At 40.0% G+C, this 27860-nt stretch overlaps 2 protein-coding genes across 3 annotated transcripts; both read left to right on the top strand.

Moving 5' to 3' along the window:
* The first annotated feature begins 568 nt into the window (after positions 1-568).
* On the top strand, positions 569-16307 carry LOC122775768 (lysine-specific demethylase 5B-B-like). The gene is made up of 24 exons (XM_044035912.1): positions 569-1064; positions 1836-1991; positions 2584-2677; positions 3521-3642; positions 3881-4039; positions 4187-4306; positions 4397-4555; positions 4717-4898; positions 5062-5224; positions 5349-5468; positions 5672-5866; positions 6781-6962; positions 7148-7272; positions 7628-7778; positions 7896-8010; positions 8529-8884; positions 9681-9819; positions 9905-10084; positions 10531-10692; positions 11295-11780; positions 11881-11959; positions 12049-12257; positions 12335-12601; positions 15246-16307. Exons 1-24 carry the CDS (start codon positions 1032-1034, stop codon positions 15375-15377), a joined length of 4086 nt encoding a protein of 1361 aa, XP_043891847.1. The 5' UTR covers positions 569-1031; the 3' UTR covers positions 15378-16307.
* A 3588-nt stretch (positions 16308-19895) lies between these two features.
* LOC122775382 (ras-related protein Rap-1b-like) lies at positions 19896-25217 on the top strand. Of its 2 annotated transcripts, XM_044035222.1 has the most exons (6): positions 19896-19920; positions 21593-21764; positions 23901-23988; positions 24689-24757; positions 24848-24904; positions 25002-25217. In XM_044035222.1, exons 3-6 carry the CDS (start codon positions 23932-23934, stop codon positions 25170-25172), a joined length of 354 nt encoding a protein of 117 aa, XP_043891157.1. In that variant the 5' UTR covers positions 19896-19920; positions 21593-21764; positions 23901-23931; the 3' UTR covers positions 25173-25217. The 2 variants fall into 2 exon arrangements, with proteins under 2 accessions (XP_043891157.1, XP_043891156.1); XM_044035221.1 differs by lacking the exon at positions 19896-19920 and having other exon boundaries at positions 21593-21760; positions 25002-25215.
* The last annotated feature ends 2643 nt before the right edge of the window (positions 25218-27860 follow it).

The raw sequence follows: 27860 nt of genomic DNA, 5'->3' as shown, positions 1-27860 counted from the left end.
GTGGGTTCTCTCCGGGTTCTCCGGCTTCCTCCCACAGTCCAAAAACATGCAATGTGGGGATTAGGTAAATTGGACACTCTAAATTGACCATAGGAGTGGGTGCGAGCGTGAATGGTTGTTTGTCTCTAGCTGTGTGTGGCCCTGCGATGGATTGGCGGACTGTCCAGGGTGTACCCCGCCTATCGCCCGATGTAGCTGAGATTGGCACAGCACCCCCCGCGACCCTCTGGTGGAGGATAAAGCGGTTAGATGATGACTGACTTTCAGCTTTTCCCTTTCTAGACACCACAGTGATTTGGCCATCTCTGATTTGGCAGAGAGTTTTATGTCAGATGCCCTTCCTGAAGCAACCCTCCCATTTATCCAGGCTCAGGACTAGGAGAACACAGGATGTGGGTCCCCCTCTAAATTGACATGGGTCAATTTAGAGTTGTGTGTAAAAATGCAGACAAGCTTAATTCTGCATAATGTATGTTAGAAATCCCAGCAACTATCTGTCCTTCACATTTTAATAAAAACAACAAGGGGACCAGAGGGCTGCACCGAAAATCGAGAAAAATCAGAGACGTTGTGCATACAGTCACAAGTGGCTCATCTGTAAACAAAGACCTAATAATGCTAAGCCATCACTATGATGCAACAAAAAATTTCATGAAATTACAAGTTTATAATGCAATTTTTTGTCAACTTGAAATTATTCTTAATGATAATGTGGGGGCATTGTTGGGGATGTGCATGTTTTGTTTTCAACTGCAGCTTATGTTTATGTTTTATGCTATTTGTTTTAAATCCAAAAGGACACATTTTGGATTCTTTTGAGTCCACATCATTGTTCTACTGCTCTCCTGAGTGCAAATTTATTGTTTAGTGTCATAGTTTTTGCACCCTAATATGCTCTTAATATTTTGCAAGAGAGCTTATCCAAACTCTTTTGGATTGGTACTTTGTGACCTCCAGTAGGAGGTCACTCTAAATTGTTTAATTACCCCAGCTCTCTCTTGCCTCAGGCACCAGAGGCAGCTTCCAAACTGATGGGTTTGGAGGTTTATCCAGAACTTGAAGAGGTATGTTTGCGTCATGGTCAAGAAGCCACTTGGCTAACAACATGCATGTCTATGTCGTGGGTTTAATATTTGCAGACCTGACTGTGAATTTAACCCTTCTTAAAACAGTTCATGCTCGCATCCAAAAAGTAGTCTGTCCCTCTGTAGGTCACATGTAGGACAGAATAGTGCTTCTCTTTCTGTTTCAGGCAAAAGTCTGGTTAAATATTTTTAGTAGATTTTTCAGTTTTCATCTGTCCTTTATAATTAATGTAAAAAAAAAACTAAGTCAAAGATAAATCTTGAGTTACTTGTCCTCCACTGTCTCAGCTTAATTCTGTCTTTGTACTACCAATGTGGCATGCACACTTTCAGTTTCAGTGCTACCTGTTTGTGGTGACAGACTCTAACTAACCACATGCCTCTAATCTTCTGGCCATTTCACTTCAGGAAACCTTGTTGGTACCAAACAATGTCTTTGAGACAGTTTCCTGTTTTTTTCTCTGAAACTCATTTGGTTGTTGCTAATACTAATCGTCACAGAGGATTGTTCAATTTAATTCATCATTGATGTTCTGAAGTTATAATCAAATAATTAATTATTTTATTTTTAAAAGTAAATGTATTGTCTGCTCAGTTTAGTCTGTGTTAATGTATTTATATTAAAGTCTCCCTTATATCTATTACTGTATCTACTGACCACTGCTTTTGTACAGGTATTCCAGTTTGGCACGTTAAGGCTTTGTGTTTATCATCGAGTCGTTGTTTTAATTTGCATGTTATATTCCTCAGTGTGTTCAGAAGCCACTCCAGTCGGTGGAGAGTAAAGTAAGGATGGAGAGCGTGGACGCCATGGTGCCGAAGCTGCAGGCACAGACTCAAAGACCACCTGCCTTGACGATGGACACTTACTCCAATGCTCGCAGAGGCAAACGCATGAAGTGTGAGGTGGGTGTTATTGATGTAAGAGAGCGCCACACACCTGATTAAGGGTCTGCACACATGAGAACATGTTCAGGAGAATCTGCCAGAGTTTTACATCGTGTTGGCTTCTTATCTGCACTGAACTGGCTTGTGTTTTCGTGTATACAACCAATTGGGAAAATGATGATGTCATAGCCCACCTTTCTCTTTTTCTTGCACTCACTGTCGCCATCTTTGTTGTCGTTGCCTTCTTCTTGTGTTTGGAGTTTGTACACAGCATGCTAGCTTTATGTGCAGGCTCCATTTGTCATATTCTTCTCTGTTTTTGGTGTATTAGTGTGGCAGCACTAGAGTTCCACTTGCAAACCTGGCACACTTTAGTGTTCAGAGTCATTTTGGGGGTTTTACTGTGTATGAAGACGTTTCTTGACAGGATGCTGTGTTTATGGAAAATATTTTTAAAAAACAAAAAGAAAAAGATTGTCTAAGGAAAGTTTCTGAGTGGATAAGGCTTAAAACTGTCCCAGATCTAGCAGTACACACTTCATTCTTCATTCGTCTCCTATTTCCACACAGATCATGGTTTTAGTTGTTTGTTCGTATTCTGTATACTCAGGCTGTCTGTGTGAAGACTGAACCAGGAGAACCAGGAGATAACCGGCCCAACCTGAGACGGAGGATGGGTTCCTTTGTTGCCAAACCAGAACCAGGTCAGACATACTCCATATTCCACATACTATTATTTACAGTAAATTCAAGAGGTTTGATATGTAAATTTGCTGCTGTGGTTGGGCCAGTTAATCAGACCAATCTTTGCCCTTTTATTAATAATCAACATTGGGATATAATTATTGAATAAATTGGCCATGTATCACTTATTTATATGTCTACACAGTTGTGTTCTCAGCAACTTGATTAAAGGAGCTAAGTAACATTTGTCCTTTCTTTTATATTAAATGCACTGCAGTACAGACACAAATTGAGTAAAGGGATATAGTGCAAGTTTTGTTCGATTAGCATCAATAATATTTATAATAATACTTATTTATGTATTATTTATCATTGTTAAACTGTTGTACCTTGTCTGATGGAGTAAAAAACGAAAATCATCAAAATAATAATATAATAATAAAAATGTATCATAAATTGGCCACCTCAGTGCCACTGAGTCCAGCATTGGCCACAGAAAAACCCATATCAGTCAACATCTGATTTACATATCAATTACTACTAGGTCAATGAAGTTATCTTTTGTGCTTGTGTCAGCTGACTGCAATGATGACAGTTTTTGCGATGATACCAATCTACTTAACAAGTCCATCAATTTTTTCCCGTACTGTTTTGATCTAGAGAACTGAGGTAGCAGAAATTCACATACTTTGCATTTCATTTAACACAAATTAGTATTTATAAGCAGCATATTATCATGTAAAAAATGTCTATTATGTGATTGCAATAGATAAATTGGCACTGTATTTTCTGAAAATGTTTTTGTTATGACCTGTTGTTAAATCACCTGTTAACAATGTTTAATATCTTTTTTTGTCTTGCAGAAAAAGAGATTCCCATTCCAGTAAAACAGGAACCAGTTGAAATTAAAGAACCAATTATTGAAGCTGACAAATTCAAATCACGGTACAAGAAGTTCATCCCGCCCCCAGTTCCTCCAAGTCCAGTAAGTAGAGACGTCTTTTGTATGCCATAAAATGACATTTCCACACCTAAAATGAATCATGGAATGAAAATGAATTAGGCTAGTTAGTCTAATTTGGTGTGGCTAGTTAAGAAAAGGTATGTTTATCATCTTAAAAACTAAGTGTAAATTAGTATTATAGATGTACTTTTATAATTTGTGTTGCAGAAGTCAGTGGTTGTGGCTCTGAAGCTGATTCCTGCTTGTGTTTGTTTTCTAGGTGGATCTTGTTGTGTGCCTGGTGTGTGGCAGTGGAGGCGATGAGGAGCGCCTGTTGTTGTGTGACGGCTGTGATGACAGCTATCATACTTTCTGCCTCATCCCTCCTCTTCTCGACGTTCCCAAAGGAGACTGGAGGTGCCCCAAGTGTCTAGCACAGGTGAGGACACGCTGCCAAGCTGCAAACTGACTCCTTTTTAATGAGCAGTGCAACATTTCAAAACAACAAGCCTCTCAACCTATATGAGACAGTCGATACATACATAAAAAATGACATAAAAATGTATAGAATTCTTTATGGTTACAGGAATGCAGCAAACCTCTCGAGGCATTTGGCTTTGAACAAGCCTTCAGAGACTATTCCTTGCGTGCATTTGGGCAAATGGCAGATGCATTCAAATCTGACTACTTCAACATGCCAGTTCATGTAAGTTTAACTGATTTCAAATTATATATGTCACCATCTTGGTTTTATTTTTATTTTTTTAAATCGATTGTCTTTTCATGTGTTTTATAGATGGTGCCCACAGAGCTGGTGGAGAAAGAGTTCTGGCGTTTGGTCGGAGCCATTGACGAGGATGTTACCGTGGAATACGGAGCAGATATTGCCTCAAAAGAGTTTGGGAGCGGATTCCCAATTCCAAATGGGAAATTTAAGGTTTCCCCTGCTGACGAGGTGAACTGATGGCTCTCACTTGAGCCATTCAAAACCTTAGGGCTGTGTGTGTGGAATCAGAATGCCGCAGCCATGTTATTTGGCTGTATTTGGTAGCCTTTTATTAAATTAACTGTTATGATTACTCTAGTATAGATCTGAATATGCTGTCCCTCTTGCAGAAATACCTCAAGTGTGGCTGGAACCTCAATAACCTGGCGATGATGAAACCATCTGTGCTGACTCATGTGACTGCTGACATCTGTGGGATGACACTGCCATGGCTCTATGTTGGCATGTGCTTCTCCTCCTTCTGCTGGCACATCGAGGATCACTGGAGTTACTCCATCAACTACCTGCACTGGTACTTCAGCAAATACATCTCATCATCTCGCAGATTTCGTCCGATCAGTATTAGGCCCATTCCTGTAGCTGTCTGTAATCATTTTATTAATGGAGAAGAGCTTGAAAAAAACAGTAGGAGGAAAAGTAATTTTCTCTTGACAATTATTTATATTTACTTTAAGGGGTGAACCCAAAACCTGGTACGGAGCTCCTGGCTTTGCAGCAGAGCAGCTGGAGGCAGTGATGAAGAAACTGGCTCCAGAGCTGTTTGACTCTCAGCCAGACCTGCTGCACCAGCTGGTCACCATCATGAACCCTAACACCCTGATGGCCCACGGAGTTCCAGTATGTGTTTATATGACTTTCATCAGCACTATTCTTTTTTCCATTTCTTTAACACAGGGTTAATGAATGATCTGTTCTTTTAATCAAAGCAACATATCCCCCCCACCCCACCCCTTTGTTCTAGATTTATAGAACAAACCAGTGTGCTGGTGAGTTTGTCATCACGTTTCCTAGATCTTACCACAGTGGCTTCAACCAGGGCTTCAACTTTGCTGAGGCTGTCAACTTCTGCACCGTAGACTGGGTATGCATTGCTTCATTTGTCATATATTCAACACATAAAACTGACTCAGCTGTTACACTTTCAAATGTATTTCTGTCTAGTTTCTACAGAATTTACCGCAAGGTGACTCAGTGTCTGGCATGTTTTCTATCCAATTAAGATTTTCAAAATGTTACTGATAACATTAACTGTCGTTTAATCCTAATGTTTCTGTTTGTTACCAGATGCCTCTTGGCAGACAGTGTGTTGACCACTACCGTCAGCTGCACCGGTACAACGTGTTCTCCCACGATGAGATGGTGTGCAACATGGCCTTAAAAGCAGACACACTTGATGTGGTGTTGGCCTCAGCCACCCACAAGGACATGGTCATCATGATCCGTGACGAGCGGGGAGTGAGAGAGAAAATAGCGAAAATGGTAAAATAGTCCCCTCAATCATCTCCATACACCGTCATACTTCTTTTCTATAGATCAAGTGGAAAGACATAAAACGTGTGTAGCTGTGGCTCAGACACGTGAACGAATGACATTGACATGGTTGTCGTTCATATTTTGAATGTAGCAAGCGCTTTCACTGCATCTTTGGATACTCATTGGATACTCGAAGAAGTACATCAGAATGGTCTTTATCTTTTAAATTAATTCCGAACCTCCTGAATCAGTTGGTGAAGGAGAGGATACACACAAACAATGACTCACTCAGTCACTCGCTCATTGTCTACTGCTTTATACTCCACCTGAGGGTCGTGCGGGGCGCTGGAGCCAATCCCAGCTGACATGGGTAGAAAGGCGGGGTAGTCCCTGGACAGGTCGCCACTTAACCTCTGCATGTTTTAGTATGAGTATCTGGAGAAAACCCATGCACACACATTGAGAAACCAGCAATCTCCACACAGGTGGAACAGTAGGATGCACACAGATGCAGCAAGAAAAACATGACTTGAATGCTATGAAATGTGGTGCCTTTAATCCATTATCTTGATTATTTCTCTTAGTTTAATTTATTAATTATTTCACTTAGGCTGGCCATCTAAGCAGCTCTCAGGTTTTGGTTGCTTAGTAACAGATGCGACAGCATGGAGACCCTCATGCGCCTTGGTTAAAAACACCTCTGGCTTCCTCTGCATTTTTCATGCCTTTTTTATGCTGCACTTGTACACTCTGAAAAGTCTCTTTATGACTTTTTTTTATTAATAGCACCTTATGCAGGGGGGCTTTCCGTACAACAATTACATGTCTAAGTCTTAAGAGAACTCAGGTTTATATAAATCAGGGAGTTGGGCTTTATGTAGGTGTACTTAAAGCATGTTTTCTTTGTCTCAAACTTTCAGGGGGTAATACATGCCAAGCAGGCAAAATATGATAACCTCCAGGACGACGAGCGGCAGTGTGCCAAGTGCAGGACCACCTGCTACCTGTCTGCCATCACATGTCCCTGTAGATCAGGGGTACTAGTCTGTCCACACCACATCAACGACCTCTGCTCCTGCCCAGTCACCAGCTACACGCTGAAGTAGGTCATCCTTGTACAGCTGATGTAGAGATGGTTAACAGACATTGTGTGCAAAGATCAGCACACGCGATGTTTGAGTGAAATTAATATTTGGGAAAATACATCTTTTTTTACTGGAAATTCTGGTTCTTCTGAGGCAGATCTTTGTGTTTCCAGTAACTTTAAGGTGCTGTTTCCTTTTACAGTTACAGATACACACTGGAAGAGCTGTTTCCCATGATGAATGCAGTGAAGCGGCGGGCTGAGCTGTATGATGAATGGGCCGCCCGTGTCTCAGAGACTCTGGAGGCTAAACTAGAGAAAAAGAAAGGTAAACATCGAATGTAAATAAGAAATCCAAGCATTCCAGATACTATTGGTTTACATGTTAAAGCCAAATAATAAAAGTCAGCCTGCACCTCAATAGTATGTAAGTTTAAAGTATGTAAGGTAACTTTAAAAGCATTTTAAAATAGAGAAAGCACTCTAGTTTGCGATGCACACATCTGCTCTAAGGCTGATCAGTTTCTAACAGACAGATAAAAACCGCCACAAACATCATCTCCTTGGCAGAGGTCATTAAATGAAAACAATAAGTAACAAGTAGACACACTAATTGACTGGCTATTCACCAAACCATGCCTGACTATGATTAACTAGGTGTTCTCTCTCCTTTTTCCCCTCAGGCCTGCCTGTCTTTCGCACACTTCTTGCAGATTCAGAGGTCAATATGTTCCCTGAAAACGACCTGCTGCGTCGGCTGCGTCTGGTCACACAAGATGCAGAGAAGTGCTCCTCGGTGTCACAGCAGCTATTGAATGGCAAGAGGCAGACCAGGTAGCATTAATACACTGTTCTACATGAGTATTATTCTCAATGAACTAGTACCAGTGCCATAGTGGGATTCCGTTTCTCTGTTCTTTTTTTCCCCATTCATTGAAAACTCTGCCCTAGGTATCGGTGTGGAAGTGTGAAATCACGGAGCCAGTTGACTGTGGAGGAGCTGAGTTCATTTGTGAGGCAGTTGTATAACCTCTGCTGCAGTCTTCCTCAGGCTCCCAAATTAAAGGTAGGCTGAGCAGAGGAAATGTTTCCTGTGATGTTACCACAATAGACTTAATACAATTTACCTGTGTTGGTTTTGATGTCATGCTGTTGGTTATGGACACCTTATTGTCTTTTTTTTGGCGTCTCTGAGTGCAGACATGTCCATGTAAACATAATGACTGAAGAACAGTAAATACATAGAAACTTCATATGCTTATACCACAGGTACCACATATGGACAATGTGGTCTATTAGACTTTGGAGCATCTTTCTGCATACATGGTTGAGAGAAATTGCTGTAATTATTTAACACTCAAGCCTAATAAGTTTGAAACAACAGTTTAACTGGCAGAAATTCAATTCTGAAAGATATGAAATGTTCCTTACGTCAATGTGCATTTTTTTAATTGGAACATAAATCAATCAAAATTAGAACAATTATTGTATTCAGCCCTAGTCTAAACTACTAACATTGTGATTGATTAATGTAAAACCACTCATTTTAATCACCTGTACGTGCGTGTCAATGTCTTCCTTTAGGAACTCTTGAACCGCATTGAGGACTTTCAGCAGCACAGCGAGAAGGTCCTGGCAGAGGAAGTTCCCAGTGTCACCGAGATCCAGAGCCTGTTGGACATAAGCTTCGATTTCGACGTGGAGCTGCCCGAGCTTCCCCGCCTGAGAGTGCGGCTTGAGCAGGCGCGCTGGCTGGAGGCGGTGCGGCATGCCAACGCTCAGCCTGCCACCCTAACTCTGGAGACCATGAGGAGGCTCATCGATCAGGGAGTCGGCCTGTCGCCTCATCCGTCCGTAGAGAAAGCCATGGCGTGTCTACAAGAGCTGCTCACCGTGTCGGAACACTGGGAGGACAAGGCGTGCAGCCTCCTAAAAGCCAGGTGAGAGCAGCACCGACTCATCTATGATGATGTTATCATTCGAACTTCAGGGTCAAAAGAACCCCTGAAACATCAACAAAGAAGATGTGTGATAGGTTGTTATGCTCTGAAGATTTTTTTTATTCCTGAAGTGTAATTTTATAGTCAAAGCTTCAACTTTCTGTTCAGGTTTTAGCACTGACAGACAGCAAATGATTAATGTAATATTATGTCAGTGCTCCTGATTTTGCTTCATTTTAATTACAGCTAGTGCAAAATGCTGCCGCTAGAATATTCACCAAGATCAACAAAAAGTGAGCATCATGTTTAGTTCTGCCCTCATTCCATTGGTTCTCAGTGCTGTTCAACATTAACTGTCACAAGTGCTTTTCAGAGGCTTTTAATGGCATGGCTGCAGGAATGTGCATCTTCTCTTCATTATCAGAGAAACTAATTTAACGTCAGAACTTAAATTTCTACACGTTCTAAAAGTTAATGATCCTTCGCCATTCTTAGTCCATTGCAGCTTTTGGGTTTTCACGGCATTAAAATACTGTTTTTATTTAGGTTTGTGGCTGAAAGTTTTTATACATTTCAAGAATAAAGTTATACTCCCATGTAAAACAAATGCTTTAAAAACAAAAACCTGTAGCTTTTACATGATCCTATTAAAACAATTGTCCAGGATATGTTCAACACTGGTAAAACATTGGTTTATTTCTGAATAAAATGCAATGACTGATGTTGTAGGCAGTCGTAAATTGGAGATGATGCAGGTGTTGTGTCCATGAATAATTTATGTTCTGTTGCCCACCAGTCCACCACACTCCATAGAGACTCTTAATGCTGCTGCTGAGAAGGCGTCTGCTATCCCTGCCTACCTCCCTAACTGTGTGATCCTAAAGGACACCATAAGAAAGGCCCAAGAGTGGCTTCAAGAATCAGAGGAGCTTCAGGTAAGGACAATCTTTACAGGATGATTTTCCCTATGTGGGTCAATTTGAGTGTGATTGTAACTCTGACACAATTTGTTCATTTCAGGCCCGTGGCTGCGTTCTGCTGGTGGACCGACTATCTGACATGGTGCTACGAGGACAAGCCATCCAAGTCCACCTGGAACCTTTAGACAGGCTGGAGTCTTTAATGGTCGAGGTGCGGGAATGGAAAGAATCTACAGCTGCGGCTTTCCTTCATAAAGACTCAGCTAGTACTGTGCTGGAGGTAAAATAACATACAGTTCTTTTGCTGGTTGACTACTTTCTCTGAGATCACTCATTTAAGTATCAAAACCTAACACAACGTGTATTCACATTAATATTGTTATAAAATTTGAAGAATTAGATCTGCAGGTTTACAGACTGACTACCTTAATAACATGTAGCATTGCAAACCATGATTCATTTACTATTTCTTAATTTTTGTAAATGACAGCCACTGATTCATACTTCCTCGCTCTCTTGCTGACTCACTAGTTATACAACTCATGAAGTAGTTGCTGTAAAGTCGTTGCAAACAACCCTAGTAACTAATGAAATGTGTCATTAAATATTTATCATAAGTCCTATTCATGTCACAGTGTTATAATCTGCTTCTCGAAAGAAGATGAAAGAAGAAGTGCTGGGCAAACCGAGCTAAATGAGCATCACATATATTTTGGTTTTTCACAGGTTCTGTCTCCAAGATGTGGAAATGGAAATGCACATTCTCCAAAGAGGAAGGCCAAGAAAAGCAAAGAATCGCCTAAAAGTAACAAAAAGAAAATGCCAGGACTCAGCACTGTCAGCGATGTGGAAAAGGTGCTTTCAGAGTGCGAGGATTCTACCTCTGCAGTAAGTGTGCTGTTTCTCAGAGTTTTCCATTACATACGACTTTTCCATGGCAGATATTTTGACAGGTAACCATAGGTGTCAATAATCAAATGAATGTTTCAGGGAAACTGCTGTCACTGTGTCCTGACTCCATAAACTCCACAGAGCTACGTTAATGTTCTCACTAACACCTGTCAAAATGAAAACCGTGAAAAAGGCCCATAAGGAACAATAGGTGAATTTGAGTAGTCCTAACCACTTTCCCTCGATGTCGATGGAAAATGTTACATGGTCAGGGAAAGGTGTGAAGGAGAACTCTTAAGGACTGAGGAAAATAAAGGTTTTTAATTTGACTGCACATACACTAGACTTTGTAAATATGCAATGGCAGGCATTTAAGACGAAATTCTGTTGTAATGAAACAGTGTTTTGGACATGGAAAACAAAAAACTCATCACTTGATACTTGACCCTATGCAGGTTATATAAAGCTCTTACTGTGGCTGCCACTGAGATTCTTCTCGGTCACATCACTCAGTTAGGAACCTTCCTAAGAAAATGTACTCTGTTGCAATCTATGTTGATATAGAATTGTTCTGATTATGCATTTGTTTGACTCTCCAGATGGCAACTCTGGAGGAGCTGTGTGTCAGGGAGATGGAGGCTTTCTCTAATCTCAGGGCAGCAAATGAGTCAAAGCTCCTTCCCACAGCAGACTGCACGGACCTCAAGGTGTGTGTCTGTCAGAAGGCTCCCATGGGGGCAATGCTGCAGTGTGAACTCTGCCGGGACGCCTTCCACAGCGTGTGTGTCAGGGACACGTCCCACTCCTCCCAAACACAGCCCTGGCTCTGTCCGCAGTGCCGGCGATCAGAAAACCCCCCGCTGAACAAAGTACTCTCCCTGCAATCGTCTTTACGGGGCATAGGCGTGCGCCTGCTGGAGGGCGACGCTCTGCACCATGTGGCTGAGAGGACAATTAACTGGCAGCACAGAGCTCAGCAGATTTTAAAGACGTGTAACCTTTCAGAGCTGGAAGAGAGACCAGGAACTCCTCCCACTCTAACCCGCTGGGTATCAGGCAACCATGATACTCACGACAACACTCAGGTCACTTATCACAGGCTTGTTTCACTTCTTTTTACATATCATTTGCAAACTTGAGTTAGCACAGATAAATCAAGGTTGATATTTGATGTGTTTGACACAGGCGCCCTCCTTAACTCCAGAGTGGAATAGGACAGGCCACGCTGTCTTCTACACTGAGCAGAGATGCATACCGCTACAGGGTTAGTGTCTGACTGACTGAATGAAGAAAAGTCTCTTTGTACATTGATTATTGTTAGTGTTAGTAGATTGTATTTTTCTGTCCTAACAGGCTTGAGCCATGAGCTGGAGGAGCTGATGGTGGAAGGGCTCCTGCTGCAGGTGGAGGTGCCAGAGGTGCAGATTCTCTACCACACATTACTGAACCGGGCTGTCAGCCAACAAAGAGACAGGTGCATGTCCCCACCACAGGACGAGTCCTCAGACTGTGACAAACAAATGCAGTTCAACTCTCAGGGAAATAATCTGCCAGTCAACCAGGTACAGGCAAAAAAAAACCCATCATACATCATAACAACCTCAAAATCAGTGTTAATGGAAGTCATTTTTATATTCAGGATGATGTCGACGCCATGAGGGAAATAAGGCCAGACTCAGGAAAGAAGATGAAGCGGCATCTGGAGAGGGAAGGTTCAGACGCAGAGTGCAGGAGGAAGGACAAAAAACACTCACACAAAAGACAGAGGATAAATAAGAAGAACCCGCAACACAGACCGACCTCAACCTCGTCCTCCCCACGCTCTGACTTCTCCCAGTCCGAAGAGTCGGATGAGGAAATGGCCGTTTGTCCTGCAGAGAGGTGTCAACTGCCAGAGGGAGATGAGGTGAGAAAGTTGTCTGAGAGACCACAGTCTATCCTGTGAAATACAGTTTTTTCTTTTCTCTGCAGAGGGCAACATCCTCCCTGTCACATCATGTGAATGTTGAGCAACCGGTTTTACATGTATACACATTTATAATATGGGTTACTTGTGTTTAACAGAGAATGTAGTCGTTGGTGATCAAATCTTTTTTTTTAATTTTTTTTTAAAATGTTGATAAAATGAGAATCGCAATGCTTACGCTAAATACTTACAGAGGAGCATCCAGCACTGAACTGACTCAAGGAATGCAGGCAGAAAGTTTAGTTGTTTTTTTTATATTAAAAAACAAATAAATAGAATGTAGCTGAATCTTAATGACATTCAGCAGCCTGGATTAATCGAATCAAGTGCTTATGCTCTAAAATTATAGTACATTGAGACTGATTTGGGACCCAGAGACGGGTTGTGGGCCACCAGATTTACAGTACTTGCAGAGTTGTTTGGCTAAAAAACTAAAACAAAAATAATACAGAATACATCTGTGAGGTAAGTTACCATGAGGATGGATATGAACCAACCCCTTTTGAGTTACTGAAACACAAAAGCCCACGTAAGGAGCAAACTGCTGCTCACATGAGCCAAACTAAGCCAAACTTCTTCAAACTAAAGACAAAACACTGAAAGTCGCACTCTTCTATGGACTGGGATACAATACTGAAAAGCAAGCAGGCCTTCCAATTACATTAGAAACTTGTAAGTAAAATTCATATTCTGCTTATATTTAGCTTATATAAGTAGATATTGCGTTAACTCTGCCTAAATGCATTTACTTAGTCTCATTCACATGTGTATATTGATTTTAATAACGCACGCCTGTTGTGACCATTAATCAAACATGTCTTGAAAATGACTGTTTTACCTGTTCAGAATCTCATATAAAAGGCATTAGAAATATTCAGAAATGTTTATATCATGATTTGGGTCAAAATAGTTTACATGAAAAGTTTGTGAAAAGTCTAAAGTTTAAATCCCCCCCAAAACATACTGTTAGTCTTGAGTTGTTTTTTGCAGGTCACAGGACTATTAAATGTGCTGTATATGTAGCTTAAATTGAATTGTTTTATCAGTGAATTGTGGGTTTCACACCTGTAGCAAACTCTGCCACTACAGTCATCAGGGCACAGCTCAAGTGGCAAACTCTGTTTTTATGCTCAAGCTGTGCTGCTCTGCTGAGAACAATATAAACTCAGTCACAGTGTCTGCAGTGGTCAGTCTGACTATGTCAAGGTTAGGGAGATGGAGAGTAGGAGGCAGAGTGACGCAACCACAACAAACACTGTTTTGCTATTATGTGAAGTGTCAATAGAATTCCAGCAATTTATTAAACAATGGTGAGAAAACAACACTTTTGTGGGCTGCTGCAGTCGTACGTAATTAACGGTTAATGCTGGCTTTTCATTAACAACACATCATAAGGGAGCACTTACAGTGAAGCGCCCACAGACACTCACCACTCGACTTGTTTCAGCTCTTTGTTTTGGTTCTTCTAGTTCTACAAGGTCACCATTATGATTCTCTTTGACTAATCCCCACAGCATAGAAACTCTGTGCCACCACCTGCTTAGCACCAAACAGCAGTCAAGACAGTGAGAGAGCAGCTGCTGGACACACAGCACTGGAGCATTCAACAACTAAAGTGTCACATGTGTCCTTCTGGAACTGGTGGGGCCAAAAGTCAGAGTTTAATCAGAACTTTTACTCCCACTATTCCTCAAATTCAGAGGTTATTAGAGGCTTTTCCTCATATATGTCCTTTGGAATAATTTGGATATAAAATGTTTAAACAAGTAACTTAAAAGTTGACAGTATCATCTAAAAATAAAAGAAAATGTCTGTATTAGACCCATGCATGAATGAGAGCCACATTTGGCTCTTCTGCTCCTCTGCAGTGGCTTCCTGTAGCTTTTTATTATTATTATTTTAAGTTTATTTTCATTATTTTTTCATAGTCAACACTTCATTTTTAGAGATCAAGGTGATGCATGAAATATGCACTAAAATATGCATCACATCCTGTCTAGGTCTTATTTCAAAGTCGGCCTACATATGTGCCAAGGGTTTGCTGTTTTTCCTTAAAAAATAGTCATGAAATGTCATCGTTTTATTTTTGTAGTTATTAAATTTCATAAATGCAACCAACTATAGCTCTTTTATATATACAGTATATGCAAAACTTAATAAATGATGATCTCTTTATTTTATGGGTTCAAATAGGTTTTCTGGCTCCAGATTATATTTATTTGGATGGAGAGGAGACAAAAATGTCTCTTTTAATACTAGAGGTTACAGATCCCTGATCTACACACAGCTCCTGAATCAGTTAGTGAATGACAGGCACGCTTTTTTCTCCACGCACATCAAACAGACACAGCTGGGCCGAGGGGAAATTGGTGCTGCTAATCCGTTATTTATAATTGTTTTAAGCGTTAATTCAGTTCAGTAACTTGAGTTATCTCTGAGGCTCCCAGATAGTGGTTGCAATTCTTCCACACGTTTTTAGACACTGCATGTGAACGTCCCCTTACGCTTAACACTGACACTGACGGACAACAGCAGCAGGCAGAATCTGTAGTTTCAGGTGTAATGTGAACATGTTTGTCTGCAGGTGGACTGGGTCCAGTGCGACGGCAGCTGTAACCAGTGGTTTCACCAAGTCTGCGTCGGCGTCACGGCCGCGATGGCGCAGAACGAAGACTACGTTTGCGTCAAGTGTACTCTGAGTGACGGACATATGTGAGGACGCAGAGAAAGCAGAGGTCTTTTCACTGAAGACGTCTGTCTGTCTATCCGTCCGTCCGTCCACCCGTCCGTCGTCAGCCCGTTTATGGAGCCATCATTCTGGACGTGTCACTGATCCTGTATTTCCTCCCCCGTCTCACCTGTTTGACCCTTTTGTAACAACGGTGCTATCTCCTTTTTGACTTGTTGTCCACAACTATAATGTTTAGGGGTTGTTGTTTTTTTGTATTTTTACATATATTATATAAATATATATATATGTATGTATACATATATATATATATATATATTTACTCTTATGAATTTGTGGTTGTCTCGATAAAAGAAAAAAAGGAAAATCAAAACATGATGTGAAGCGTGCTGCATGGGATTCCGTTACATTGGTGCAAAGGAGTCTTACATGTTGCACCCTGTACAGAGGGTTAATTAAGGGTTAATATTCTCTTCTCTGGAACCTCCTTGCATGTTAAACGAGAGAAAAAGGGGACAGATGTCCCAGGTTTTCATCCCCTTCTCTCAAAACACTTACTCTAACTGTTTTTGATTTTTTAATTATTATTCTTATTTGGAAATCCAGTGTTTAGTACATGCATCTTAATATAATTATTCCCATTTGTTTTTTTGTAGAATAGGTTTATTTATCTGAGCAATAATTTTTTTGTCTGAGTTGACCTAACTGGCTTGATCTCCGCTGAGTTGTGTTGGTGTGTTAGCGATGGCGTAGTGTACAGAAAGCTACACGGGTGGACGGTTCCGCTGCCGTGGAGTGGAAATGTGGCAGACTGAAGGAACAAGAACTCTGCTGACACTTCCGCATCCACATCCCACGGCAGCATCAATCTGCTTCATGATTCACCGGGAAAGAACTCGGGGAGTAGCTGAAGATGTTACAAGTTTATATTGTGGAATAAAGCCCTTTTGTTTTATTGACAAGTCTCATTGTTTGACTTGGAATGCGGTGGAAACAAAGTACAAGATGTTCTTCATAAACCTTGGTTTTTAAGAGAGCGTTAGAGTCATTTTTCAAACTTATAATTCATAAAAGCAGGAGGGACTGCAGTTTATCGTCCTGTCAGTGTTTAACACATTAACAATTACCAGCTCAATATGATGGATTATTTTCACAATTAGATTTAACACAAGAACTGTGGATTTTAAATGCTTTTTTTGACAACTGTGGGTCACAAATTTAATGAACTATCAGGTTAAAATAAGAATAATTACATTGTTTAACATGATTTTAATTTGTAATTTTAAAATGTGTTTTTTATGCAGAACATAATAGGTATTAGTCTCATTTTTTTATGTATGCAGATTGTAGACGAAGCCAGTGACAGGAGGTTGTGCTCGAATTGAATCCATCATCATATAAAAGACTATAAAACATCTATGGCAGCAGAGAAAAACAAATACACCACATGAGCAGCTGAGGCTTTCAGAGCAATGGAAGACAAACAGTTGGCCGTGACACGAATCAGGCCCTTCAACAAAAGCTTCGCTATCAGAGGGTTAAACATTTTCATGAATCATGCAGGTAACAAATGTGCGTAACGCCTTTTGTAAATCCTTGTAAACAACATAGTTCATTCATCTAGTACAAATACAAACTAATAATGGTTGAGGGCAACTGTGTCTACAAGAAGTGAGGTAGTTTTGATTGTTTTCATTTATCCAAAGGTAGAAAAAAATAAAAGGGAGAAGAAAAAAAAGGCTTTATCTCCACTGCACCATCAAATATAAGAAGGTCAACAGCAGCCTCTGCAGCCACAAGTGGAAATTCATTCACTGTGCAGCAAGTTGCAGCAGATATAATGAGAGATAAACTACAGGGAGCAGCTGTTGGACTCCAAAAACAGCTTAATGAAATATTTGATCAGAAAGAAAGAAAGAAAGAAAGAACGGAACTGTATTGATCTCTTTGGGAGTTACAGCACCATAAGTCAGAAAAAAAGAAGAAAAACATTATAATAAAAAAACAAACATCAATATGGATGTAAACAAGAATAGTGCAGACACAAATGTGAATAAGAAGACCGATGAAAGTGCTATTACTTCATAGTAATAGCACTTCTTATGTCATCTTATATTTAGAGATATATGTATGTGTATAGATAGATACATGTAAATATGACTACGTAAGAAGACCTATGAAAGTGCTATTATTTCGTCACACATTGTAAGAGTGCAGTGAGGAACACATTGTGTATATACAGTACATGTTAAATCTTCACATCCGACTCATTTGGTAGAATTACAAATTACCATAAGAAATCCCAGCCAACATCACAGTATTTCTTTGAGGTAAAAAAAAGACACAGGTTATTCAGTCAGCCAGTGTTGTAATGTAACAAAGTACAAATACCAAATAAAATCAGAAGAAGAAGAAGAAAAGGAAGAGTTGGTAATGGTCTGTATTTATATAGACCTTTCCTAGTCTTGATGAGCTGCTTCACTCACCCATTCATATACTGTACTCAAGGACTCAAGGACACATATAGACTAACAGGACCATTCCAGTTAAAAGACAACTTGCCCTACCACTGAGCCACCATGGCTCAATCCTAACACCTCACTTTTTTAATACTTTTACTTTCACTTCTAAAACTTCAGTACATTTTATATCAGAAAATTAATTTTGATACTTAAGTACAGTTAACTACCTAAGTAATTTTCTTTTACTCAAGTATCCCTTCAAGGTACTTTATACCAGAGTGCAGTCAGGGTTGACACAGTATTGAGAGAGAAAACAACATCTGCTTCACTCTCATAATCCAATGTTAGGCCTGTCATTCATAACGACTTTATCTACGGTATGATATTATTTTACGATGGCGACTGATAATAAAACTTTTAATTTGTTTGAATAAGGGCAGGGATGTTTTATTTGTGTAGCATGGCAACACTGACTCAGTGCACAGTCCTTTTCAGATGATCTTTGCAGCCATAAGTCATGTGATGACGGTGATGAACGGCCTCTGTTGTCTGACATGAACTCTCCGTCCATATTTAGTGAGTTATAAGGAAAACAACCCCGTTCACAGTCACAGAGGCGGTGACCGGCTGGACGTCCTGCTTCTTCATGTGATAGAGCAGAGACTCACAGTGACAGAGGAAATGTGTAAATATAAAGTGGATGAGCAACAGCTTGGTTCCAAACAAATATGTGACACACCTTCACACTGTAAATGTCTCTCAGCAAACCACTTGGCTCAGTAACGTGGCCGGATTCTGAGAATATAACCAGCTTAACACTTACCACTATCTGTTTAATTACCACTAAAAATGAAGTACAGCTGCATATTTGCTTGAGCATACAATGTACAACACGGACATCATCATCATCATCATTACATGAGTCATTCCTGATGATGTGACCCAAGTATTTCATTTTTGTTACAACAGTAAATAACAGTTAAATTAAAAAAGCGAGGAAACTTATCTTCTGGTCCTCCTTTGTTCTGGAACAACATACTGTTTGGGATTAAATTTAATATCATACTGCATTCCATAATTTGGACAAACTGTCAATAATTCCTGTAGACCAGCTACTATATGGCGCCGTAACAATTAAATCATCAGCAGACATCAGATGATTAAGAAGCCTGTCCACCAGCACATGAAAGAACAGGAGGCAATAATCCACTTTGTCTGACCCCATTGGTAGCAAGGAAAGAGGTAGATAATGTCTGTCTGTCTGTCTGTCTGTCTGTCTGTCTATGAGAAGTAATTTCTGAGGCTCTGGTTAAAGTTGTTAGTTAAAGGTTAGGGTTAGGCATTAACTGGTTATGGTTAAGGTTAGGGATAAGCAGTCTTGTATAGTACCTTAAAGGGATACTTGAGTAAAAGTACAAGTATCTCACCAGAAAATGACTTTGGTAGAAGTTGAAGTCACTTTTTTGTATCATATTACTTATTACTATCTTAAAGCATAAAACATGTATTGTGCTTAAGTATAAAAAGTAATTTTCTGATATAAAATTTACTTAAGTTTTAGAAGTGAAAGTAAAAGTATTAAAAAAAAGGGTTGAGCCATGGTAGCTCAGTGGTAGGGTGAGTTGTAGGTTCAATTCCTGGCTCTGCTGGTCTATGTGTGTCCTTGAGCGAGACACTCAACCCCATTTTGCAGTGTAAGGATGGCTGAATGACAAAACTATAGTGTGAAAAGCTCTATAAAAATACAGACCATAATACCAACTCTTCTTCTGATTTTATTTGGTAGTAACGAGTAACAAAGATAGTTAAAGGAAATGTAGTGGACTAAAAGTAAAAGTTGCTAATGGAGATAATTGCATTTCTCTCTCTCTCTCACTCTCTCTCTCTCTCTGTACGTGTGTACCATTTTAACCTATAAATCATAAATCATTCATCACAGTTTATATAAATGTCACAATAAAGTGGACTTTTTTTGCGCTCAGCTGTTTTTCTATGATTGGCTGATTGTGGTCCAATCATCGGCTGCTCCTCTCCGGACCCTTTCGTGCGTCCTCTGTGAGATTTACCGCACACACTCACACACACACACGCACACGCAGCGGAACACGGTGAGTGTTAAACCAACCTTGTCTTTCTGCTCAGTGACCAACGCATTATCTAATTATTCAGTTTCAGAGACTTAATTGGTTAAATTACGGACACCAAAGTCGACCTGTGGCTCCAGAGTTCGCTGAGTAATAACTGTGGCTTAAATACTTGCTTAGCTTCCAGGCTACACGGGCTGCTAATGTCAGCTAATAACTTAAGTATCTTTAACTCTTGTTAGGGTTTGTGGTTTAACCGTGAAGTAACCCGCGGCTTGTGTCTCATTTGACTTTTAGACGTGCAGCAGTTACCCACGTGTTAGTCACACTTAAAGTTGTGTTACTTTCAACAAGTTTTAAGAAAGATTTGAGAGTTCAACCTTGCGCTAAGTGGCTAACTTTATTAGCTCCCGGTGGTCGCTTAGCAGTTACGTCAAATTTAAGTGGGGTTTAATGAGAGTCAAAGTGGAACTATAATGTTGGCTTTTCTCCGCCAAAGTCGACGGTAGTTCACTTTGTAGAATGTATATGTACAAGTGTCTCGTTATTGTAGCACTGCTGAATCCATGGTGTTTTACTTAGCACTTAGCATCGCTGCTAGCCGAATGCTAGTGTTAAAGTTGTCAAGCTTTATTCAGCAACTTTTTTACAGCCACCTGTCAGACTTTAGGTAAGGAAAATGTTAGGTTTATGTTTATATTTAGGTTGACTTGTACCTATTTGAATCGGGTGAGCAGACACCGCCTGTAGCGCTAACAAACTAATAACCACACCCTTCCTTTCGAAACCAAACTACGGGCAAAGTTGTCACGAAAATAAGCTGCTCTTTATTTCGTGTACCAGGAAGTGAACGATGCGCATTTCTTCACATTTACAGCCACATTTATGTAAGATGGACCACTGTAAACTTTTATTTATGTTTTTAGTATGCGTGTGTGTATTAGAAGTATGTTTGTCTTCCTGCTAAATTATAACTCCTCCCTTTCCTTTTCAATGGACATTTGCTGTTGACTTGATCTGAAGAGTTCCACTCGCCCAGTTATTAAAAATACGAAATACCAGTAAATTATTATTTAAAGTTTTAGGCTGTCACGTTTCACGACGTTTAACCCTTTTGTGTCAAAAGGAAACCAGGTCTTTCAAAAAGTGATGTCAAACTGTTATGTTTATGCAACATGTGACACAGGTTAAACATTTTTTTATTTTGACAGATATGCTGTGATTTGTTATGCTATTCAGTTAAATTTTATTTGTATTGTGCTAAATCACAGTATACAGTGCCTCCAGGCATGGTGCACCGAAAGGCTGAAACCTTTTACAATATTATAGAGAGAAGAGAAACTCAAAATTCACACTATGAGCAGGCACTAAGCATCACAGAACGGAAGGAAGAATGTAAAAAAAAAACAACCAAAAACTTCACTTTAGTATTCAAGTGCAGGAGCATTAACACAACAACACACACGCACAAAATATATAAAATATCAACTATCTTCTAATGCAAGGAAGTAAAACTCAAAGATATTAATGTTTTTCAATGTGTTTGTTAAAAATCTGTGTAGAATGTATATCAATCAAAATTTACTCATCTTGTGCATACCTTAATCCTAAGAAGATCATAATGGTTACTGGTGTGCATTAATCTAAACCGGTCCGATTTTATGCAAAGAGTTGACCTTAATGTTTAATTGGTTAGGTTTAGGACCAGAGTCCTGTCTGAAGAGTTTGTTGGAGCCGTGTTTCCTGGCTCCCGGTCAAACCCACAGCACCTGCCCGCTGACAAACAGTGGACCTGAGGATCTGCTGGACCTCCTCTCCTCCCCAGATGTAGAGGGAGTTGTCATCTGCAGCAGTCTTGTACACAGTAGGTAAAGCTCTTTTTGTTTCTCAGATTTTGTGCTTGACAAACTTTAGAGATTTGCAAACAGGTGGCAGGTTTAAAATTATATTTTACATCTTCATAAATGTTTCATTAAGTGTAGCGCTTTCATCAGCAAGATCAAAGAATGTTCCTACGTGAGCGTTTTGAATTTCGGCTCATATCTTATCAGTGGATGCTTGGCTTTCTTATCCGACACCCACGTTAATTTACATCTTAAACACTATACGATTTGCCTTTGCATGCATTTTCAGGCTTATAAATACATCAGGCACACGTCTGCGTCACCCTCCCCCCCCCCGAGGCGTGCCCCCCTTGCACTGGTAATGATTTCATTGCAGTGGTGGAGCATGCACCCTCTGATCTCCTGTTTGTATGGTGTGCTTGAGTAGAGAAGGGTCATTACAGTGGCTCTTTGTAAAGTGCCTCGTGTGCCTGTCTCACACTGTGGGTTTCTGGTGGTGCTTCATACGTCGTCGTTAGAATTGCAAATGCCAGTCGAGTGTGACAGAGTGGTTTTTGTATTGTTTGGCTCAGCGTTTGACAAAGGTCCCACAGATGTAGGTCTGATTAGTTGATTCAAAGAGGTTTTAAATGGGATTTTACTGTGCGTCTCCCCCTCTTTGACATTTGTACATCAAATGAAATTTACATTTGCATATCAGAACGCCATTTAAAACAAAGCTCCTCCAATGTCATATGAATTTTGGCTTACCCACACAGCTCATTTGTACTGCATGCTGTTGAGAATCATCTCATATTTCACATCCCAATTCAAGATTCAAGATTTTGTCTTTGTCTAACATAGTTTTCTCATAATAGTTTATACAATGATCATTTCTATTGAGAGGTGAGCGATAGTTGCTTCCCAGCATTTGTTGGTGCATGTATCTTGAGCATCCACAAGTCAACGAAACACATGTGTTTCCTGAGATTAATTATGATTTTATAATATAGAAAATCAACACCTCTAATCTCCTAATGATCCAGGTCTCCCCCCCTTCACTTCAAACACTTTTATGACATTTTCTTGGCAATGTACGCTCTTTAAATTGTCAGGCTGATGAAGATGATGATTGGTCATTCTCCATGGCCTTTCTACTCTGTATTGTTTACGTCTGCATCTGCTGCAACATGAATATGTCAGTTATTTTGTTACACAAGTGACTAAATGACTTCTGCAGTTGGGTGCATGGAAAAAGTTGTATATCAGTATAAGAACTTGTGATATATCGCATATTGGCAAAAAGTGCAATACCCTGCATCCCTAATGTCAAGTGTCATTCCAAGTCTTCCTACCATCCATGAACTTTAATATCCGATTCTTTTAGCAGATGGGACAAGAGCCCCCATTTTCCCACTTTTTTGTCGCTCTAGTCTAATTCTGTGTTTAAGCTGGGGAGTGAGAATTGTACACATGCGCAGAAGGCCCAGTCCAGCTTCAGTCTGACTCTGGTCCAACTGAACGGATACATGCATAAATGATTCACCTCCCAAACACATTGTCTAGGTGTGTTAGTCCAACTTTGGAAAGCTAAGTTTGTTCCTTTTCAATTTATTTTTAAAAGTCCAGTTTTAGTCAGATTGTGATAATTATTATAATTTTTTTCTAATGTCATGTAAACTGGCTGTCCTGACAGACTGAGTTGAAGAGTCAGGCTATAGTTTTACTTCTCATTGTTTTCTTTTCTATTTTTTTTAAGAGGCTACGCCCCTATCATCATGACAGCTAAAGTCCCATGGTAGTGGGTGGGAAATGGAGCTCATTTTTTTGGCAGTGATGTGACATTTTAATCTGTTGATGTCAGCGGTGATTTTTTTTCATGGTTGTTGTAGCTACTGTAGTGTAGTATACAGGGTGTTCAGTCTGACAACAATTTATAGGTTCACTACTTCCACTGGACATTGTTGATAATGTTTATAATTCTGTGTCCTGCTGTCAACTGTGTCTAAACTGAATTTTCACTAATCTTTTCTTTTGAACACCTGAATTCAAATAGAAAATACAATGCATTATGAATGATTGTTACAGTAATAACTGATAACTAATAAATTGTCACAAGGTACAAAGTTTATATTCAGCTGACTCTGTCTCACTTGTTGTCCTTCCTCTTTGCTATCACAGACCTCTGTGCTGTCCAGTGAACTTGGCCACCATGCGTGAGTACAAGCTTGTGGTGCTGGGATCAGGAGGTGTGGGAAAGTCAGCACTGGTGAGTGTGTGAGTGCAGCAGCACCAACCTGAGTCAAACATCTGCTCTTTTTAATGAAAGGATATTATGAGAATAAATTGTTAGGTACAAATGAGAAGGGTCAACAAAAAGGTCACGGAAATGTCAATACTTGTATACCTTGTAAGATTGTGTACCTTGTAGATTTGTGGTGTATGACTGAAAAAAACATTTTCAAAGTTGCATTTTGTGTGGTATTAAATAGTCTTACACTTACTGATTTTTTTCAAAACCCCATTATAGGGTAGCAATGTTTCACTGTTAAAAAAGTTTGTAAGAACTCAGCCTCAGGGTTTCTGGAGCAATTCACTTATGTCTTTTTTCTGGCCGTTTTCTTCAGATATCTGATCATACTTATTCAATTGTGTGCACATTTGTCTTCGTTTTGTAATTCTTTGTTCAACCATAACACCCCCAAGGCTCTGTAGATATAGAATTTATCAAATAAATTATTTTGTGTGGCTCACATTACCACAGGCAATAAAAATGTGAGGGAAGAATAATTCTGAGATTGGAGTTTTGGGATGAGGGTGATTCTTTTTAAGAAATGAATTGCACATGAATCAAATTTAGGTCCTTCCTCTGATTTTAGTGTCTCAGAGCATCAGTATACAGTACATGTTTACAAATATGCCATTTGTTAAACACTGTCTTGAAGTTTCCTTCCTTTTGTCAATTTTAGACAGTCCAATTTGTGCAAGGGATTTTTGTTGAGAAGTATGACCCCACAATAGAAGACTCCTACAGGAAGGTAAACTCTTTCAAATCTCTTCATTGATTTTGGCATTTTAAATTCTCCATTTGTCTTACAGAAATGCACTTCATGTTTTTCTCCCAACAGCAAGTTGAGGTCGATGGGCAGCAATGTATGTTAGAAATCCTGGACACGGCTGGAACAGTAAGTGGAGTCATACACAGGTCTGAGATGAAGGTCGTGTGAGGTACAATGCAAACAAACTTCTGATTGGTCCGGTTCCTCCGTTATCGTTGTGTAGGAGCAGTTCACAGCTATGAGGGACCTGTACATGAAGAATGGCCAAGGTTTTGCTCTGGTGTACTCCATTACAGCGCAGTCAACATTTAATGACCTACAGGACCTCCGGGAACAGATCCTGAGAGTAAAGGACACAGAGGACGTGAGTGTTGCACTGTTAAAAACATTTTGACCTTAAGAAATCTAATGAATCTTTAACCTTTCATTAAATACTCGCTTGTGAATATATTAAAGGTGGATGTGCTTCTATGTAGTGATTGTTAGTGAAGAGAGGAAATATGACACATGCATCAGGATAGTATCACATTTAAATACCACTGTCTTGATTGTCTGGTTTTTGAATCAGGTACTTTTTTAAATAATGACTTTCACTATCATTGAGCAACAAAAACATGTTTCCACAACATTGCTAAGAATGTATCACTCCTTACAAAATCAATTGTTTTATATGGTTTATATTAATTTGCTAGAGTTTGTAACAGCTTAAGCTGGGGGGGACACTAAAAGATTTCTTTGCCCAATTTTACCCACCTTTCACAGTTGGCCAGAGTCTGCACCAGTCAGCACTAGTTGGGGACAATCGGCATGGCTAGTTGACACAGAAATCTGTTAGTGTGTGAGGATTACAGACCTGACCTCAGTCACAGTCAAACATGTTTAAATTATTTGAGCCGACTCTGCACGCAATCAGGTAGTGAGTACTGATTACCGACCCAACTGCAAACACATATTGCCAACAGACCAGACAATGAAAAAGAGTGTGTGGGACACAAGACATGGTGTTAGAAGACAACAGGAAGTAGCAGGAATATCAAAATTGAGAGTTTGCACAGGAGTTTGTCCGTTCAGTTACACATCATATAACATGTGATCCCTCGTCTGTCAGTCAGTCGTCAAAAAAATATCTGCTGAAACCAGTCAGTTGTCTTTTCAAAATTGGTAACAACATTGAAAGTTGTGTAGTGTGCCCCAGCTTTAAACTGCTAACTCATCTCCATGTGTCTCTACATCTTTGAAGTTGAGAGCAAATTTTAGAATTGGTTGGAAGATTTTATTGATCCTTTAAAGCTCATTCTTCACTTGCACCTTATCACATCTCGTATATTGTGATTGGATACCTGGATACCCTCACTACTTGAGCATTTTGTTATTGTGGGAAAATGTGCAGCCTTGGTGGAGGTTTCCATTCTCCGAGTGCCTTTTCTAGTTATTAGTAGTAGTAGGAGGAATGATGATGACAATAATGACAAAGATATGTGTTTTAAATTGAACATTAGTACTAAAATAGCTATTCTTTTGCACCACTAAGCGCTGCAGTGCTGTAAGACACTCCCTCAGTGTGGAGTTTTTCCTTCAGTGATAAGTCTTTGGTGATACCCTGTGTAATCTGCCTCTCAGGCTCATCACTGCCTCATTAGAGTCAGCTCTGTTGGAGAGAGGGCAGAGTGAAGGGGAGGAAGGAACTGTGAGACATGGTGGAAATGTCAGCGCTGCCGTTAGATGTTATCTGTCTCCCTCAGCCTCTAGATAAACAGAGTGAGGATAAACAACCTGCTGAGAGAGTGCTTTATTTATTTATTTATAGCAAACTGGCGATTTGTCTGTGAGTCTCGCTTAAGGTCGCACACAAACTTTTTTTTTTTATCAGATTAGGAGTCATATTAGCCTGTTAAATCGTCAACTGAAAGTTTTCACAACGCTCAAATCAGAAGAGCTGTAAATGCTCATTTGAGGTATGTGTCCTTCTGCCTGGGCCACTGTAATTATCTTCTCACTTGTATCATTGAATAAACTCTAAACTCTCCACTGTTGATAGAATGTTAACCAGATCCAGTAGAGTGACACTCAAAGCACCCATTTTACATTCTTTATGTTAGGTAAGGTTCGTGTTCTCACATGAAAGTGCACTTCATTGTCAGGCTCCTGAAGACTTCTGTGACCTTCTCCCTCTGTAATTAGGGTTCGAGCAACAAGGTTGCAAGAACCCTCTTGAAACTGGAAGGATTATTAGGGTTCGAGCAACAAGGTTGCAAGAACCCTCTTGAAACTGGAAGGATTATTATTATTATTAGGGTTCGAGCAACAAGGTTGCAAGAACCCTCTTGAAACTGGAAGGATTATTATTATTATTATTAGGGTTCGAGCAACTTGGTTGCAAGAACCCTATTGAAACTGTGAAGATTATTCTTATTATTATTATTATTATTCCTCTAAATGAATCGCCTTTTTGAGGCCTTTCCCATACACGAAAACTCACCAATTTTTGCGAGGGCATCAAACCTGGTGTAAATTTACGTCTGATAGTAGTTCGGGGACACTGCGTTCAAAATTGAAAGTGGGCGGGGCTTACGAAAATGAAAAACAGCTTTCATCAGGCCGATTTTTCTCGTGTTTCACGTACATGCACGAAAATTGGTACACGTGTTAAGCATGTCAGGACGGTCCAAAAAGTCCGTGCTAGCGCCGCTGTAAGTCCTACAGGAAGGCCGCCATCTTGGGTTGAACAGCCATTTTTGGCCTATTTTGGCCATTTTGCAGCAATGGTATGTGAACGAACTTGTCCTAGAGCTTACATGGGATCCTGTTCAAACTTGGTGAGGTCACTGTGGACAAGTTGGGGATCTAACGATGCTTATGGTTAGTTGAAATGTCGCATGGTGTACGAGAAAAGGGCCGGCAAAGTTGGCGAAAATTTGTAATTTCTCGCTACACGCAACGAAACTCTTATAACTTTGTGATGGAAGGTCCGATCGTAACCAAACTTGTGGCGATCGATGATGGGCCCTTGCTGAAGATGGCTATGCAAAAACTGTCAAGTTTGTAAACATCGCCTCCTGGTGGTGGCAGAAAATCTAAAAAA

This window comes from Solea senegalensis, linkage group LG10 (genome assembly GCF_019176455.1).
Source record: "Solea senegalensis isolate Sse05_10M linkage group LG10, IFAPA_SoseM_1, whole genome shotgun sequence".
NCBI classification, from domain to species: domain Eukaryota; kingdom Metazoa; phylum Chordata; class Actinopteri; order Pleuronectiformes; family Soleidae; genus Solea; species Solea senegalensis.
This window is presented reverse-complemented; position numbering and strand designations above follow the sequence as displayed.

What these genes read in the sequence shown, in the direction of transcription:
- LOC122775768 (XM_044035912.1), top strand. Translation starts at nt 1,032, where the DNA reads ATGGGTTTGGAGGTTTATCCAGAACTTGAAGAG. An exon ending in TTTATCCAGAACTTGAAGAG is followed by an intron (nt 1,065 to 1,835) that starts GTATGTTTGCGT and finishes TATATTCCTCAG; the next exon opens with TGTGTTCAGAAGCCACTCCA. An exon ending in GCCCCAAGTGTCTAGCACAG is followed by an intron (nt 4,040 to 4,186) that starts GTGAGGACACGC and finishes TTATGGTTACAG; the next exon opens with GAATGCAGCAAACCTCTCGA.
- LOC122775382 (XM_044035222.1), top strand. Translation starts at nt 23,932, where the DNA reads ATGCGTGAGTACAAGCTTGTGGTGCTGGGATCAGGAGGTGTGGGAAAG. An exon ending in TAGAAGACTCCTACAGGAAG is followed by an intron (nt 24,758 to 24,847) that starts GTAAACTCTTTC and finishes TTCTCCCAACAG; the next exon opens with CAAGTTGAGGTCGATGGGCA. An exon ending in TCCTGGACACGGCTGGAACA is followed by an intron (nt 24,905 to 25,001) that starts GTAAGTGGAGTC and finishes ATCGTTGTGTAG; the next exon opens with GAGCAGTTCACAGCTATGAG.